This window comes from Protopterus annectens, chromosome 7.part0 (genome assembly GCF_019279795.1).
Source record: "Protopterus annectens isolate FY-2018-M chromosome 7.part0, PAN1.0, whole genome shotgun sequence".
Taxonomy (NCBI): Eukaryota; Metazoa; Chordata; order Ceratodontiformes; family Protopteridae; genus Protopterus; species Protopterus annectens.
In genome coordinates this window covers 1,752,104,546-1,752,119,708 of record NC_056739.1, presented here as the reverse complement: position 1 = coordinate 1,752,119,708, position 15,163 = coordinate 1,752,104,546, and the positions used below count along the sequence as shown (strand labels likewise).

Below are 15,163 nucleotides of genomic sequence, written 5' to 3'. Positions count from 1 at the left end.
CTTGCTCAGAGACAGAGAGAGATTTTTGGTTTTATCTTGAGAACATCCAACTCATCAGCACTCTTCCTGTATCTGTATGTAAGTCTCTCTTAGAAATAGTTAGGAAATAGGAAGATTAGACTAGTGTTTTTCTGTATTGATGTCAAAACTATTCTACTGATCATTTTAAGCATTTTTCTGTGATCTCTGAACTCTTGACTAGCACTGTGTAGTAAGAAGTATTGTTTTGTGTTTTTATTATTTATTAAATATTTTTAAACCTTTTGATTGTGGCTGTTTTGTGTAAAGATAATTTAAGCTCTAAAGTACACTGCAAGTATATAGTGATACTGTACCAAGCCACTCCAAATAAGCCTTGCTGCTCAGTCACACTTACCATTTGGAAAACAACATTGCACAGTAATAATTGGACACTCCTTGGTAAGGGCCTTATTAGCAGCTGATATCAGTGATTGTTGGTGGTGAGAACTACCTTATAGCCTGGCAGGAAGGGACATAGTTGGATAGACAGCATGCTTGAGGTTTTAGCTTGACCACTAGGCTGAGAACTGTACCCTATAGCTGTGCCAAGGGGGAGTCTTATTGGGGATCTGGAGAGAAAGAGATAACCCAGCCCCACACTGACTGTGATCTCTGTGTGCTCTTAAGTGAAATTGTACTGTACTGTACTGTGTGTGTATTTGTTATCCTTCCCAATGTGGACACCTCTCACTTGTGTAAGTGGTGAGATTGAGGCTCCTTGATTACTGGGTCAGGGCACAGGCATCACAGTTACCACCCACTGAATCACTCTAAATCAACATTACAACCTCCTTACTAAACTACTTTTTCCTCATATGACTACTCTGACTACTGACACTGTTTCTATAAATAATTTTAACATAGCATTCCATCTTAATCTTGATGTCTTTAAATTAAATAATTTTGGTTACACTGTGGTTGTATTAAGAAAGAACATGTAAACTTTATAATTTCTCATTGCATTTGTTACACCCAGGGAAAATATTTTCAACTAAAATCTTTAACCATTGTATTTATTGTAGAAGGGCTTCATGCAGCCTGTACTATGTTCTGGTTATTATATTCCTTAAGTATACAGCTGTTGTTATACTTGTGCATTTGTCTACATTGTTGCCATAGCTCACAAATGAAAAAAACTGTCATATCACTTCTAACCATACAGCTTATTTACCTTTGTGTCTGGGTTGTGGTGGAAATGGATCAGGTAAACAGTAAATTTACCTAATTAAATTGATTGATTTAAATTTGTTTACCAGAGTAGAACACTAATCAAACAATTATAGGCTCAGCCCAGGTTACATCATAATGTAAAAAAACAATGTACAGTATATAAATAATGGTTTACTTTTGTAAGCAAGCACAGAAACTCTGACAAACAATATGCACATAGAAAATCTAAAAAACCTAATACAATTACAGTTACGTAAATGGAACAGAAAAAGGGAGAATAGATTTAAAGTCAGGGTAGTAGAAATTGTAGCGATATGAGCAGTAGTAGCTTGGGTAGGAAAGCAGAAATTATGGCAATATGGGCAGTAGTAGCTTGGGTAGGAAAGCTAATGGAGACCAGCAAATAAAGAGGGGACTAGATTATGTGTAGTAGCTTTAGAGCAGTAATGGTTTGGTAAGCTGAATCACAGTTTAGGATAACTGACTTAATCATAGGATCAAGTATATGACAGGTAAAGGCACTACTTAGCTGGACATATCAGTTTATGTGACATATCCTTTAGAGAGACAGTTGCATCCAAACTGTTTTATTAAGTACTGTTTGAACTATGGCCTGGAAAGATAGTATTTGTGTGATCAGTTAAATCAGGAGGAAGTGACTGCCATAGTTCTGGGGCCAGTGCAGAAAAGCAAAAGCTAGTAGATTGCAGTTTGATAGAAGGGGTTTGAAGGGAGGGACCAGACCTGTCATAGCTTCCTAGGTTATAAGTGTTGGAAGTTTAAGAGAGAGATAATAGGGGGTGTTAAGTTTCGAGTATTTTGAAGAGTAGGGAACTAAGAAGATGATGGGTTCAGGCCTGCAACTTTGAAAAAGTAAGGCAGTGGTGATAATTCCATGTATTTTATTGGAAAAGGTTTGAAGGGTGGTAGTGTTGTTGACAGAAGCCGATGCAAACAAAGGAAGACCATATACTCAAATTGGGCAAAGAAAATGTCATTTCCTATAACAGCCCTTGCTGGATGTGAGATGAACAGAGATATTTTGTTGGCCCAGAAAAGCTGAATGTTGATATTGGCTCGCAGCTTTTCTGTGTGCTCATGGAAGTTTAGTGATTGGTTTAGCCCGATCAACAAATATCTAAAACAGGTGTTGGTTTCAACAGAATTGTTAGCACAGTCAAGGATATCAAAGGACTGGGAGATCAGGATAATCTTTATGGGTACCAAATAACAAGGATGTTATTTTCTCACTGGAGTTTAGCTAGAGAAGGTCCTTTTGAAGTTGAGTTTCAATTATATAAAATTATATAAAGTAAGGTCTCAGACTTATAGATGACCATACAATGTGCATAAAGTAATAGTGATAAATAAGGAAGGTCTAACAGAAGTTTGTTGCTATAGATTTAGAATAGAAATGGTGCTAGAATAGAACCCCGTGGCACTCCAGAGTGAAATGAGGGAACTGTTGAAATGACTACGTCCTATCTTTACCTGAATGAACAGTTGGACAGACCGTCTTTGATCCATGTAGTGGCATCAGGGCTGACCCCAATGTCTTGTAGATGGAAAAGTACAATTGGATTGTTCACCATGTCAAAAGCATGGGTTAAGTCAGTGAGCAGTGCTCCAGTAAGATTTTCTTTATCCATAATAGATAAGATGTTAAAAGTCAGGGTGCACAGAGCAGTCACTGTGCTCTTACCAGCCCAGAATCCATGCTGTTTGATGGACAGCTGATGGCATTTTTATAGGCAAGTTGATTACCTATGAATTTTTCAAGATTTTACCAAAGATGATAGAGGTGGAAATGGTCTGGAAGTGACTTAAGGAAAAGGGCTTTGTTTCTCTTGGTGCTGATCAAATAAAAGATGATTTCCAAATATATGTCATAGTATTTGTGTTGAGGCAAATGTGCTTAAGAGGGATGGTGATGAAATTTCTGCAGTGGTACAAGAACAAAGGGCAGATGTCAGAACCACGTGGTGAGGCAATACGAATCTGTTCAACTAGGGTTAAAATTTGCTTAGATGTAAGTTTTGAGAAGTAAATAGTTGGAAAGAGGCTGCGTTTGTTGTGGGGCAGCATTGTAGGTAGGTGAGGATGTGGGAAGGCTTGAGAATTCTCTGGAGGAAACGGTGTAAGATTACAAGATCGGCAGGTTATGTACCCAACATTGGATAATTCATTCAGAGAGGATCTTCCTGTTTAAGTTCCTAAAAGAAATGATTAGGGGAGTGAACAAGGGAAGTTTGTTTAGATAGTAGATGCTAAGTTTTGATTCTAAGGTTGGTCTGTTTGGTCATGTTCCTCAGAGGTTTATAATGGTCAAGGTTGTTGGAAGTGGGGTCAAGTAGCTTGATTAAAGATTTAAGTTCTTTGTTCAGCCATTTAGTTTTGGGGTCTTTCAGTAACCTTGAGATCACTGGGAAGTGGGTGCCCTAAAGTGAGGGCAGTAAGTCTCCGTTTACTAATGACAGTGTTATCATTAGAAAGAGAGAGTAATGCAGTCCAATTAATACTACCAAGCACTGAGTGCAGAATGGGGATTTTATTTGGGGGCTTAGGTCTGGAAGATAGTACCCTGGGGGTGTATCTGACTTGTAGATTTTGTAAGGATAACGAATGGGGAAATGTCCTCTGTAAGTGGTGTTTAATCTGTTAATTTTCCTACCAACTTCAGATGAAACGGTCTCAAAATGCCTTTCTTAAGCCCAAACACATAATGCAGACAAAGTTTCATTTTGGTGGTAACCTAGTTACACAGCCAAATCAAGCTGGACTCAAACAAGATAGGTGTGCTGTCAATGTTCTCACCTCCCCATCCAGGAATCTACAAATATGAGCTGACTTTCCCCACAAGAAGACTGACACCAACAGGCCTGTAATTACTTAAGTCCTTCTACAACCACTGAATGAAAGCTCTACATGTACACTATGCCCATTATTACTCCAGGGATTGTAAACCATACATCTGTGTGATATCGGTAAGGCAGTGGCCCATTCAGCTTAGCCTCTTGCCACTGCTCTACTTTAGTATGGGGGAAGTCAAGGACATTCCACTTCATGGCTGGAGATCTTATTCTCTTTCCAACCCCCTCCTAACCCTGTAGGTATGGGCACTTCCCATTTTATGGCTGGAAGACTAAATTACACAATAACCACAGCCATACTTCTCAACTATCCCTGATTTTCAAGGACTTCCCTGATTTCAACTCAAAATTTTAGTTCTGTCCCTCTTAATCACTCCTAAAACTGCTAACTTTTGGAGAAAAGGCAGTACATTTGTTGCTCTTCTTATGTGCATTATGAAGACGTTGAGGTATGAGTGTTCATTTAAGTAGTTTATTGTATACAAATACATCAGGATGGATGGCAGGAACACTAAACTTGAATGAACTCTGACTGACTGACTACATACTTGCATGCTCACTCAAAATGGGGCTCTTGCTTGCACATGCTCAGTACTTTTATGCATGTGCTGACTCACTGGAAAGCTTCTTAAAGGTATATCACACACACTGATCTACATCCTCCATCTTTACTGAGCTGCCTCATACAAACAATGACATTTTGATAGGCTTGCAGTCACTAATAAAGAAAAACAGTCATGTCCAGGTTACGGTGCATCTAGAACTAGGTTTTGAGATGCGGCCTGGTCTCATGACATAATAGTTTGGACTGGGTTTAGCAACAAGGACAGTCACTGGGAAATGTTCTGCTTTAGGAGTTTCAGGGATTTTCTCAGGAATGGGGATTGCTGACGGAATTTTCTCTAAACAGGAACACTGGACAAGTCACTCAGCACTAGAGTCTTTGTCACACTCAAGATGCTGTAAACACTGGCTCGAACACTGGTAACAAATGTTACCAATTTCGTCTGAATTCCACTCCTTGTGATTCCACAATGCATGATCTCGACACAAACCTTTCACAAATCCGATGTGATCAAAACCTTTTGACGTCTGCATCCTCACTCTCTCTCCTTTTTGTAAAGAACAGAGTGGTTTGCTGGTTTTATCACAGTAAGACATCTGGGACACACGCTTGGGCTTTTACTGGTTTGTTGTTCTTAGCACTTGGAACCAAGAAATTACTGCTGATTGGTAGTATGGTTATGATTTGTCTCGACACAAGTCTCTGGGCAGGTGAACTATGATCTTTATCACAAGTAATGTTTCTGATATTTAACAGGTTTAGAAAAACATCTGTAATCGTTATGTCTGGATTTCTCTAACAGCTGTTCTGCACTGTGAATTGCACGTTCTGCCAAGTCGTTTGACTGAAGGTATTCAGTAGTACTCATAATATGAACAAAATCCCACTCTTCTACAAAATCGCTTAAACTTATCAGAAATAACTTTGTGTGGACTACCATGGACAGAAAAATGTTGCTCCAATTTAGTAATGACAGTATTGGAAGTTAGATTAAGAAGTAGGTCAATCTAGAACCAATTTGAATAAGGGTCTACTAACACCAAATAATGTTGACTATTCCACTCAAAGATATCTGTAGCTATTGTCAACTAAAGTAGTTCAGGAATTTGGCTGAAGTAGTTATTTTTGTTGATGCAGCTTTGTTCTATTGCATACTGAACAAGATGAAAGTACTTTCTCAATATCTCTTGACATAGAAGGCCAAAATACTAGACCTCTCGACCTTCTTTTGGTAGAATCAGTTCCTGGGTGGCCACAATGCAAGATCTTAATATACTCTTGTTGCAAGGATTTTGGAATAATCACTTTAGGACCTTTTACGAGGATACTATTGTCTGACAAGATCCCATCTCTGTATGGAAAATAAGGTTGCACTTCTACTGGTAAACAAGACTGCACTGAAGGCCATCCTTGACTGATAAAGAGGTTTAGCTACTGGAGAATTAGATATGAAGCTGTGAGTTTTGAGATAATCAAAACGTGGGGAAGAAAAACTTCTCACTTCCATGACCTCAAAATCAAGTTGCTCATTGTTATTCTGTTGTGTGTTTTTTTCTGGGCGATCTGGATAAAGTATTAGCAAGATAGACAAGTTTGCTTTTAGTGTAAGCAAGATTGAAATTGTGCTTTTGCAATTTGAGCATCATAAGTTGCAGTCTAACTGGAGCTGTATGCATAGGCTCTCAAAATAGTAACTAGAGGTTGGTGATCAGTTTCACTCTAGATAGGTCAACCATAAATATAATCATAAAACTTCGAATATGCAAACACAACTGCCAAAAGCTCTTTCTCGATGTGGGCACACTGCATCTCAGTCTGGGTAAGAGTTCTCAATGCATAGGCTACTGGTCTATCCTCGTGAAGAATGACTGCACCTACACCAAATTTAAAAGCATCACAGGAAAGAGTTTGTGAACATCACAGAAGCCGAGAGTTGGTGGGCTAGCAATTTTCTCCTTCAGGACATCAAATACTCTTTGGTGCTGTTCTGACCATGACCAAATTTCATCTTTCCACGTCAGCTTTGCTAAGAGAGCTGAAAGTTGACTTAAATCTGGAATGAACTTGCCTAGATAGTTGACCATTCTAGAAAAACATAGGGCTTGGACACTGTCTGCAACTGGCATCTCGAGAAATGATATTTGCTTTGAAGGATTTGGTCATAAACCTGAACTGGTAAACAAGTGACCAACATAAGTAACTTCTCACAGCCTGAATATGCACTTCTGAGGGTTTGGCTTAAGATTCACATCACATGCTCTTTCCAGAATTTCTTGAGGTTTCTATCATGTTCGACTTCACCACTGCCTCCTACTAGAATATCATCAGCTATAATAGCACAGGGATATCCAGACAAAATTTGCTCCATTGCACACAGAAAGACTTCACTGGCAGAATGTATTCCAAATGGCATTCTCAGAAATCTGCATTTTCCAATGTGGTTAACAATGAAGATTTTCAGTCAAGCAAAATTTGCCAAAATTAGCTCTTTGCATCTAAGACAGAAAAAAACAGTGGCATTTGGCATGAGGGCAGCAACCTCTGACTGTGTACATTGGACGATGAGGCCTTTTTAATACTTTGTTCAGGTCTCTTGTATCAATACAAATTCTGATATCATCTGAGCTTTTCTTATGAGCTACTACTGGAGGATACCCATTCAGAAGGTTCGTCAACTGGGCAAATTACTCCTTGCTGCACCATTTTGTCTAGCTTGGCTTTGACTCTGCTCTGCATAGCTACTGGAACTTTCTGTGCTGGTCTGATAACTGGGCAGACCTCTGGGTCTAACTTCATAGAGTACACAACTGGTAGTTTGCCCAGTTTGCAAAAATATCAACATACTCAGAAAAAATAGTGTGGGAGAAATTTGAGGTGTTCTCATGCAGCCTTATATTTATTAAGTGAAAGCAGTCCCATTTTCAAACTGTCTCTGAGGCCTAATAATGATTGCACGTGTCTCTTGACTATGAAAAATTGAAAGTCATAGCTGCTCCCAGCAGAGTAACATGAAAGCACTACTGAGCCTTTGGTTTAAATATCTTCACCACCATAAGCAACAAGCTTCGCATACTTTGTCAAATCAAGTTGTTCTGCAGCTTTTACTCTAGCAAATGTTTCTGCAGATATAACATTGCACTTTGAGCCTTTATCTACTTTGAGCTCTACAGAACTCCCATTATTCCAAACAGTACAAAATACTTCATTCTTTGCCCATGAATCTACTGCATTGACTGTTTCACCAAGCACAGACACACCAGCAACATAAAAAGTAAGGTTGTAGGTTTCTAATTGACTGGCTTGCTTCTTGGAATGCCCTCTGCCCTCTTTTAATAAAATAATGTGCCTTATTTGATTTATAAAACCTTTTGAAATGATTCCACTTATTGCAAGAATGACAGTGCTGACCAAACGCTAAGCACTTTTCTCTTCTGGGTTCATGATTACCACCACAATTACGACAGTTGACTATGAAGATGGGTGGAGGCAGACATTCTGGACTATGCTGACTCACCCTTATGATTCACTGAGCATGCTCTGGAATTTGCTGGAAAGACTCAGCTTTCCCAAGGACTGTTACAGGACATGTGCCTGGGCCTGTTTCTTTTAATCACATGCTGCATACTATCTATATGAGCTTTGTCACTGTGCCTTCCACAGCTATTCTCATTTTTAAGCATACTTGTGTGTTTTTGTGTAAGCTTGTATATCTGACAAATCTCAATGGCCTTATTCAACGTTAAATCATTGTCTCGAAGCAAAATCTTTCTATGTCATTATTAATACCATATATATGCCTGTCCTTTACCAACTCATCCATCAGTTCACCAGATCTGCACATTTTAGCCTTGTTTCTCAAGTTAGTTATATATGCAGCAAAAGTTTCACCAGGCTTTTGATCCCTTGTGTAAAATAAGTGCCTTTCCATTGTAATATCTGTTTGGGAGTTATACATTCTCTAAAATTAAGTTTTAACACACTGAGTCTTCCCTTGTTTCAGCCGGTACCACTATATGGCTGTCTTCCCCTTCCCTGCAAACACAGCAGGTGTATACACAAATGAACACTCTCTTTCAATGGCCTCTGAACCAGCTTAATTAAACAGAATAAATGTCTTTGTACGTGCTTCTTTGCCAGAAAAAGCAGCTTGTATGAAAATATCGTACTCCTGTTCAAACACTCTCCAATTTTCTGCAATATTGTTATCAAACACAAGTGGTGCGGGTCTGCAAAACCCTTCTGCTATGCCCACAGATTATAGTAAAACACAATACAAAATAGCCCTTGTAATTATGTACAAACATTCACACACACCAGGTACTTGCAATAATATTTAAATGCCCAATTAACTCTTTGAAATACTGTACTCTGCGAAATATGCCTTGAAACAGCTGTACTCTGCGAAATATCATTTGAAACAACTTTACTTTGTGAAATAACTGCACTGTAATACTGCACACACTTGCAAACATTTTGCACACTTTGGATATTTTGAATAGCTTTAGTTTATATGGAAAAGTAGCACATAGTGAAAAAATACAACTGTTTTCCCTTTTTTGTACATTTTATGCGATTTGGATATTGTTTCAAACATTTTCGTAATTATTTTGAATATTTTTATTAATATGTCACAGGTTTGGACATTTTGTTTAACTAGAAATTTGTTTTGAGCATTCTGAGTACTTTGTTTTATATTTATAGCAAAAGAAATCATTTAAGCAAGTTTTAGTACCTGGAATTTGTTTCTGACTTGTTTTGGGAGTTGTTTGAGCAATAGGAATGATCCACTCCTGTATATTTCTCCAGCTTTAACAGTCTGTCTCATGGCTGTAACTCTGGATCCCACTTCTGACGCCATGTCACTCTTATGTACATTAAGAACACGCTAAGGATTGGGTGTTCGTTTAAGTAGTTTATTGTTTACAAATACATCAGGATGGATAGCAGGAGCATTTAACTTTGACTGACTACATACTTGCATGGTCACACTCTGACATGGGGCTCTTGCTTGCACGTGCTCAGTATTTATATGCATGTGCTGACTCACTGGAGAGCTTCTTAAAGGTATATCACACACTCTGATCTACACATTACACTTAATAATTAGAGTTATAGACTTCTTATGCTCCAGAAAATGCATATTAATTTACATTTGTATGTTCTTTCAATGTATCAAGTTAATTGTACTAATATTATGTCCTTGATTATTTCTGGATTTGTCTCTGCTTCTGTCAAGATCTGTCCCTGCCTCCCTGACAGATTGAGAGCTATGGCTGTCCTCCTCTTTGTCCTTTAATAGTCTACTTGTGAGTCTGTGATTAGCATTACCTCCTGAAACTGGCAGTCTGTATACCGCAGCTATCTATAATAAATCCCCAGCTTCCCTGTTCAACAATCAAGTCAACGTGTCAGTCTTTCCTTTGTTACCAGTCTCTTCAAATTTATCTTTTGCTCCATCTTTAGTAAACGATGCCATCTAGTCATAGCTTTGTTCTTCCTGTCTTCTACACATCCTAAATCCATGTAACACCATATCTCAGTCCCTGTATTTTGTTTTTCATGTTTCTGTTGTAACTGCAAGATCCGTATGCGCCTCACTGTAAAAATATACCATACTATTTAGAAAGCTTCTGGTACCATAAAGCATAATCCTTTACTCTCTACTTCCCATCTTGTTTCTTTCATTCCCTCTTATACTGTGGTCTCCTTTCCAGCAGATCTCTCTATATAAAGCTGCACCTCTTCCTTGTCAAGTTTTAGCTTAACTGAGTTCTTGTTTGACATACTCACCTAACCCAGCATTGAGGATATAATTTGCAACCAGATAAAGATGTTTCAGAGCTGTGGCATGTCACCTATGAATTTTCCTTGCATTTCTGTGACCACATACCATTACGTAATCTTTTCCAAATACCAAGGCTTCAGCCGCTCACTAATGCACCCAACACCAACAATGCCTCAGTGAAGACTCTATGTTGAATATTTCCCTGCAAACCCTTATTAGTTCCACTGCTCTGTGCTGTGCCTCATCTGTAACCACACCTCATACACAACCATATGGGGCACGGTCTTATCATATGCAATGAAACTTGATTATGTCTGTCCACTGTGAAGCCAAATATAGTCTGTACATAAACTAAAGTCATTCCCTACACCTGACACAGCATGTCACTGATTCCCTGACTACCTGCTTAATCTAATTCAGGGTCATAGGGGAGCTTGACTCTATTGTAACAGTCAATGGACAGTAGGAAATAAAATTTCCCATATGGGTGCCAACCATACTGCTCAACTGTACAGATTTTCGCAGAATGTCCAGATTTTTGCCTCATATTCATGGCTAGTTTTTCATAAAATTGTGGTTTTCTGGTAAATTAATTGCAAATCATTAAAGGTTGAAGTTAGAAAATAATGACAGAGATTTGAGTGTCAGACTTCATACCCTTCAGAAAATTCATGCCAATATAAAACCTGTTGTTCTATGAACTTTCTAAGGCTATAAGAGCAATATTTAAATATTTTTGGGCCTTTGTCCCACTTTTATTTATGGCTTTGTCCAGGGTTCTTGCTCTAAGAAGTTGAGAGGTATGGTAACAACCCATTGAAAGATGTTCAGACATGCTCACTCCAACACTGCAAAGACACCTATGGACAATTCAGGGCAGTGCCAGTTCACTTATAGTACGTCCCTGGGGAATGGGAGGAAATCACTACGTTTGGTGAAAACCCACACAAACACAGAGAGAATAAGCAGGTTTTGCAAACAAGGCACCATGTAATACAATCTTCCATTGTAATTTCATCAGTTTCTTCATCCGTACTCTAATCCTTTTCCTTCAGCAGTTCATCTCTGCCCTTTTCTAGTGATCATTTCATGCCATTTCTGGATTCCTCATTTGTGTAATGTGTGTGATCATGTATTGCTTTAAGGCTCACTTATTCTAAAGCAGTGTTGACACTGCACACAAGAGTAATGACATTTTTTTTTAGTAATATGTTCTCACTCTAGACTAGATGTTCCCTCCTGTCTATACTCTGCACTCCTGCATTACCTACAGAATATCTCTTTTTGTTCTATTTGCCTTGGCAGTGCACATTAGTTTAACCCTGTTACAATTTACTTTGTGAGCTTTTGTTTACAATCTCTGCCACTTTTTATCTACTGATGTGATGTATGAGTTTGGAAAAGACTCAGAAACCTGTGTACAATGTCCACCAACACCACTATCAATTTCACAATCAGCTCAGCAGGGAAAAAAAAAATACCAGAAAAATTAACTATGTACATGTTTAGATATGGCAAGTTTCTATTTCTCCTCCATTACTCTGGTGCAAAGCAAACAATGGAACACTGAAATAGCAGGATGCATCAACACAAAATCAGTGGAGCCCAGATACTGCATCAGCTACAATAGTGGAGGGTAGTGTACACATTCCACTGCAATGAACATGCTTCACCTCAAAAAATCTAGATCCCTCAGAACTACAAGGGCGACTTACTAAACCTTGACCACCGGTTATTAAATAGGGACGTGCTGGAGACAGATCACCCCACAGACTTCTATGCTGTGTGAAATGGAACCAAATCCCGGTACAGGCAGCACACGAGCACCTCGCTGGCTTTGTTCAAGAGAATGGAGGATGGATGATCGATATACCCCAGGGATTATACCAGTGTCACTGAGTGACAGAGGGCCAGAGGCAATGCAAAATAAGTATCCTAGTATCCTAAAGGTGGCTAAAGCCACAAAGCCTGGGCTAGGCTTATAAATGCCCTTATGGTGATTTTTGTAATCAGCTATTGCTTGCATGGTACACTTCAGATCTGATGGCAAATAAAACAAATGGACTACTATGCACCATACAAGTGATGCGGGACTAATGAGGTTATGCAATCAGTTTCATTTTAACTGGGTAATGACCTTAATAAAATACATCTTTGCACAACAAATTAATCATTTTATACCCTTCTCATCTACAAAATTCCATTATATGCAAGTTGGTATAGTAAGTATACCTCTGTACCAATGAGATCCAAATAAAATATCACTTATTCCATTCTAAGGATGGTTTACTTACAAGGTTCTCACATCCAAAAATTTCCTTTTTCATTTGACAACTATGCTGATGAATGTTATGAGGTCTTGGTTGCACAAAACGGATACTTTATTTTACAAAATGGGCAGTTTCATCCCTGCATCTCTGAATGAATTGGTTAATTTCTTCCTTTACAGTTGTCACTACTATTCAATTTATCGTGCTTGTATAAGAAATTATGTAGCTAAAAGGAAACAGTATTTGATGGCAATTAATGTACATGTTGTTTGCATATTTATATATTTCGGATGCAGTCTGTTATTAACTGTTTTTGGAAGGCTGCCTTCTGGAGTCTCCAGTCAAGGGGCTATGAGCTTAATGCAGCTCTGATATAAACTGTCTATCTCTAAAATATGGACCACTACCTCTTAGAATTTAGAACAAATGGGCAAAATGAGGAACATTTAGTAACAACTTCATCTAGGAAGATCATAACATAGTAATGAATTGTTCCCTCACACATAAGAATAATTATTTTGACAAAAAAAAAAAAAACTATTATTTTAATGAAGTACAATTACTCAGAATTGCTTTAGATTGTTTAACAAGGATATCTGTTTACACATTCTCAACAATGTATTTATACCAAACTCTTTTAAGGAACACCATGAATCAGAGCATTTTAAGAGTCAAAATAAGATATGCCTCTTATAACGAGGAAGAAATTAAGAGGTATGAAAGGCACCCAGTTAAAAATCAAACAAAACACACAAATGCAGCCCATCAATATAGCAGAACAATACTAACGAACAGCAGATCTGAATGTAGTTCTACCATGAAAACTCTGGCAGTACACCAGGAAGCGGCTTACAAAAAGTTTAAGAAAGTGTTTAAGTCAGGGCTGTTCGTGTAAAACAGTGTTTCTATGTTTGCAACCCTTACTCCGGAGAAGAAGACTGCACGGGGAGAAAATGACTGTTTTACTTGTATAACCCAAGAAACAATTATTACTAAATATATACCATGTCACCATCACTCCAGAACCTACCTCTGGAGAGCCGAAGGCTGCCAACTTATAGTCAGTTTTTCATTATGCACCGGCTTGTTTAGTAATGCGCCCTGTTGATAAATCCTACTCATTGCAACTGCTGCAAACAGTCCAACCCTTTTTAACAAACGTAAAAGAAATTATCAGTCAACAAACGATAAAGACACAAATAAAATCAGGTTGTAGAAATCCTGATTAGCAACAAATACGCGCACTTCCGCACAGTGAAACGACAAATACGTACAGCAGGGGTGTGAGTTTTCCGTATTTTCCTTTAGAAACAGAAATTCGGAACAATAGGCAACCCACTATAAATACATTTATAATATATGCATATGTTGACTGTATCACTGCAGAGAACTAAGTACTATTGTAATAGGTTATGTAACTTATTCCCCAGTTTTTGGGAAAATGGGCCACCCGGCCATAAGGCGGAGACGGTACACAGTGACGTACTTGATGGATATGGATTTCCATAGTTTGGTGTTGCTGGGACTGCATGACGTATGATTGGCACATTTCATAAGGCTTAGACGTGTTTTTTCTCCTTGTTCTCCGGGTTATATTGCCACAAGAATTAAGGAGTTTGTTTTAATGTTGCTGTTTTCTGTGTTGAGAAATATGTATTCGGTGGTAAGAGGTTCTGGCTGTGTGTTCTTAACTACTTAGATTGCTTGGCATTTTAATGTAAGCATTAATTAAACTGTCACGAAACCACAAATACAAAATGAAAGAATCCCACAACAAATTCCAGGAATCACAACACCTCTAAACAGATGCAGAAACTGACGACCAACATGCTTACGTTGACCAACTAGTTATGCGGCCCCGTGCGAGAAAGTTAACTGTTCTTTTGGAATAAAACTACTTTTTGGTCAACGTTACGTAAGCATGTTGGCCATCAATTTCTGCATCTGTTTAGAGGTGTTGTGATTCCTGGAATTTGTAAACTGTGTCTGGGGAATCGCCTGATGTTACCAGGCAAGCTGACAGACCTATCTCCAGCGTGCCTTGGGTGTGAATTGTAACTAGTTTATTTTCTATGGGAAATGTCCAAGGGGCATTCTTATAGCAATAACCCACGCCTGGGTGTAGGTAATGCTGGGTTTACCCACGGTTGGCGTGGTTTGGTCCCGAGGGACCAAACAAAGCCAACCGTGGGTAAATACAGCATTACCCACACCCAGAAGTGGGTTATTGCTATTATATATGACATTATTTAAGAAAAGAAACTATTACTCTTAAATAATGGCATAGTATAATGCCTGTTTACTGCCCTTCCGCAGATGTCTGGCATCGTTCTGATGTACTGCATCAGAGTTGTGGAGAAAGTAAGATCTGTGCTTCCGTTGCTTTTTACTGTTTAAGCTATGTTAAATGGGTTTAACGAGACAGTTTTAAAATAAGCAACGGAGATGTCTGTTGCTTATTTTAAAACGTCTCGCTATGTTA

The 15,163-nt window shown here is 38.5% G+C and overlaps 1 protein-coding gene across 1 annotated transcript in view; it reads right to left on the bottom strand.

Moving 5' to 3' along the window:
- Window positions 1-13,941, bottom strand: part of LOC122807224 (AP-3 complex subunit sigma-2) — a 1,165,940-nt gene extending 1,151,999 nt beyond the window's left edge. The window contains exon 1 of the mRNA XM_044078299.1: window positions 13,712-13,941. Coding sequence (XP_043934234.1) covers window positions 13,712-13,803 — 92 coding nt within the window. The 5' untranslated portion in view covers window positions 13,804-13,941. The remainder of the gene's footprint in view (window positions 1-13,711) is intronic.
- Window positions 13,942-15,163: the final 1,222 nt, after the last annotated feature.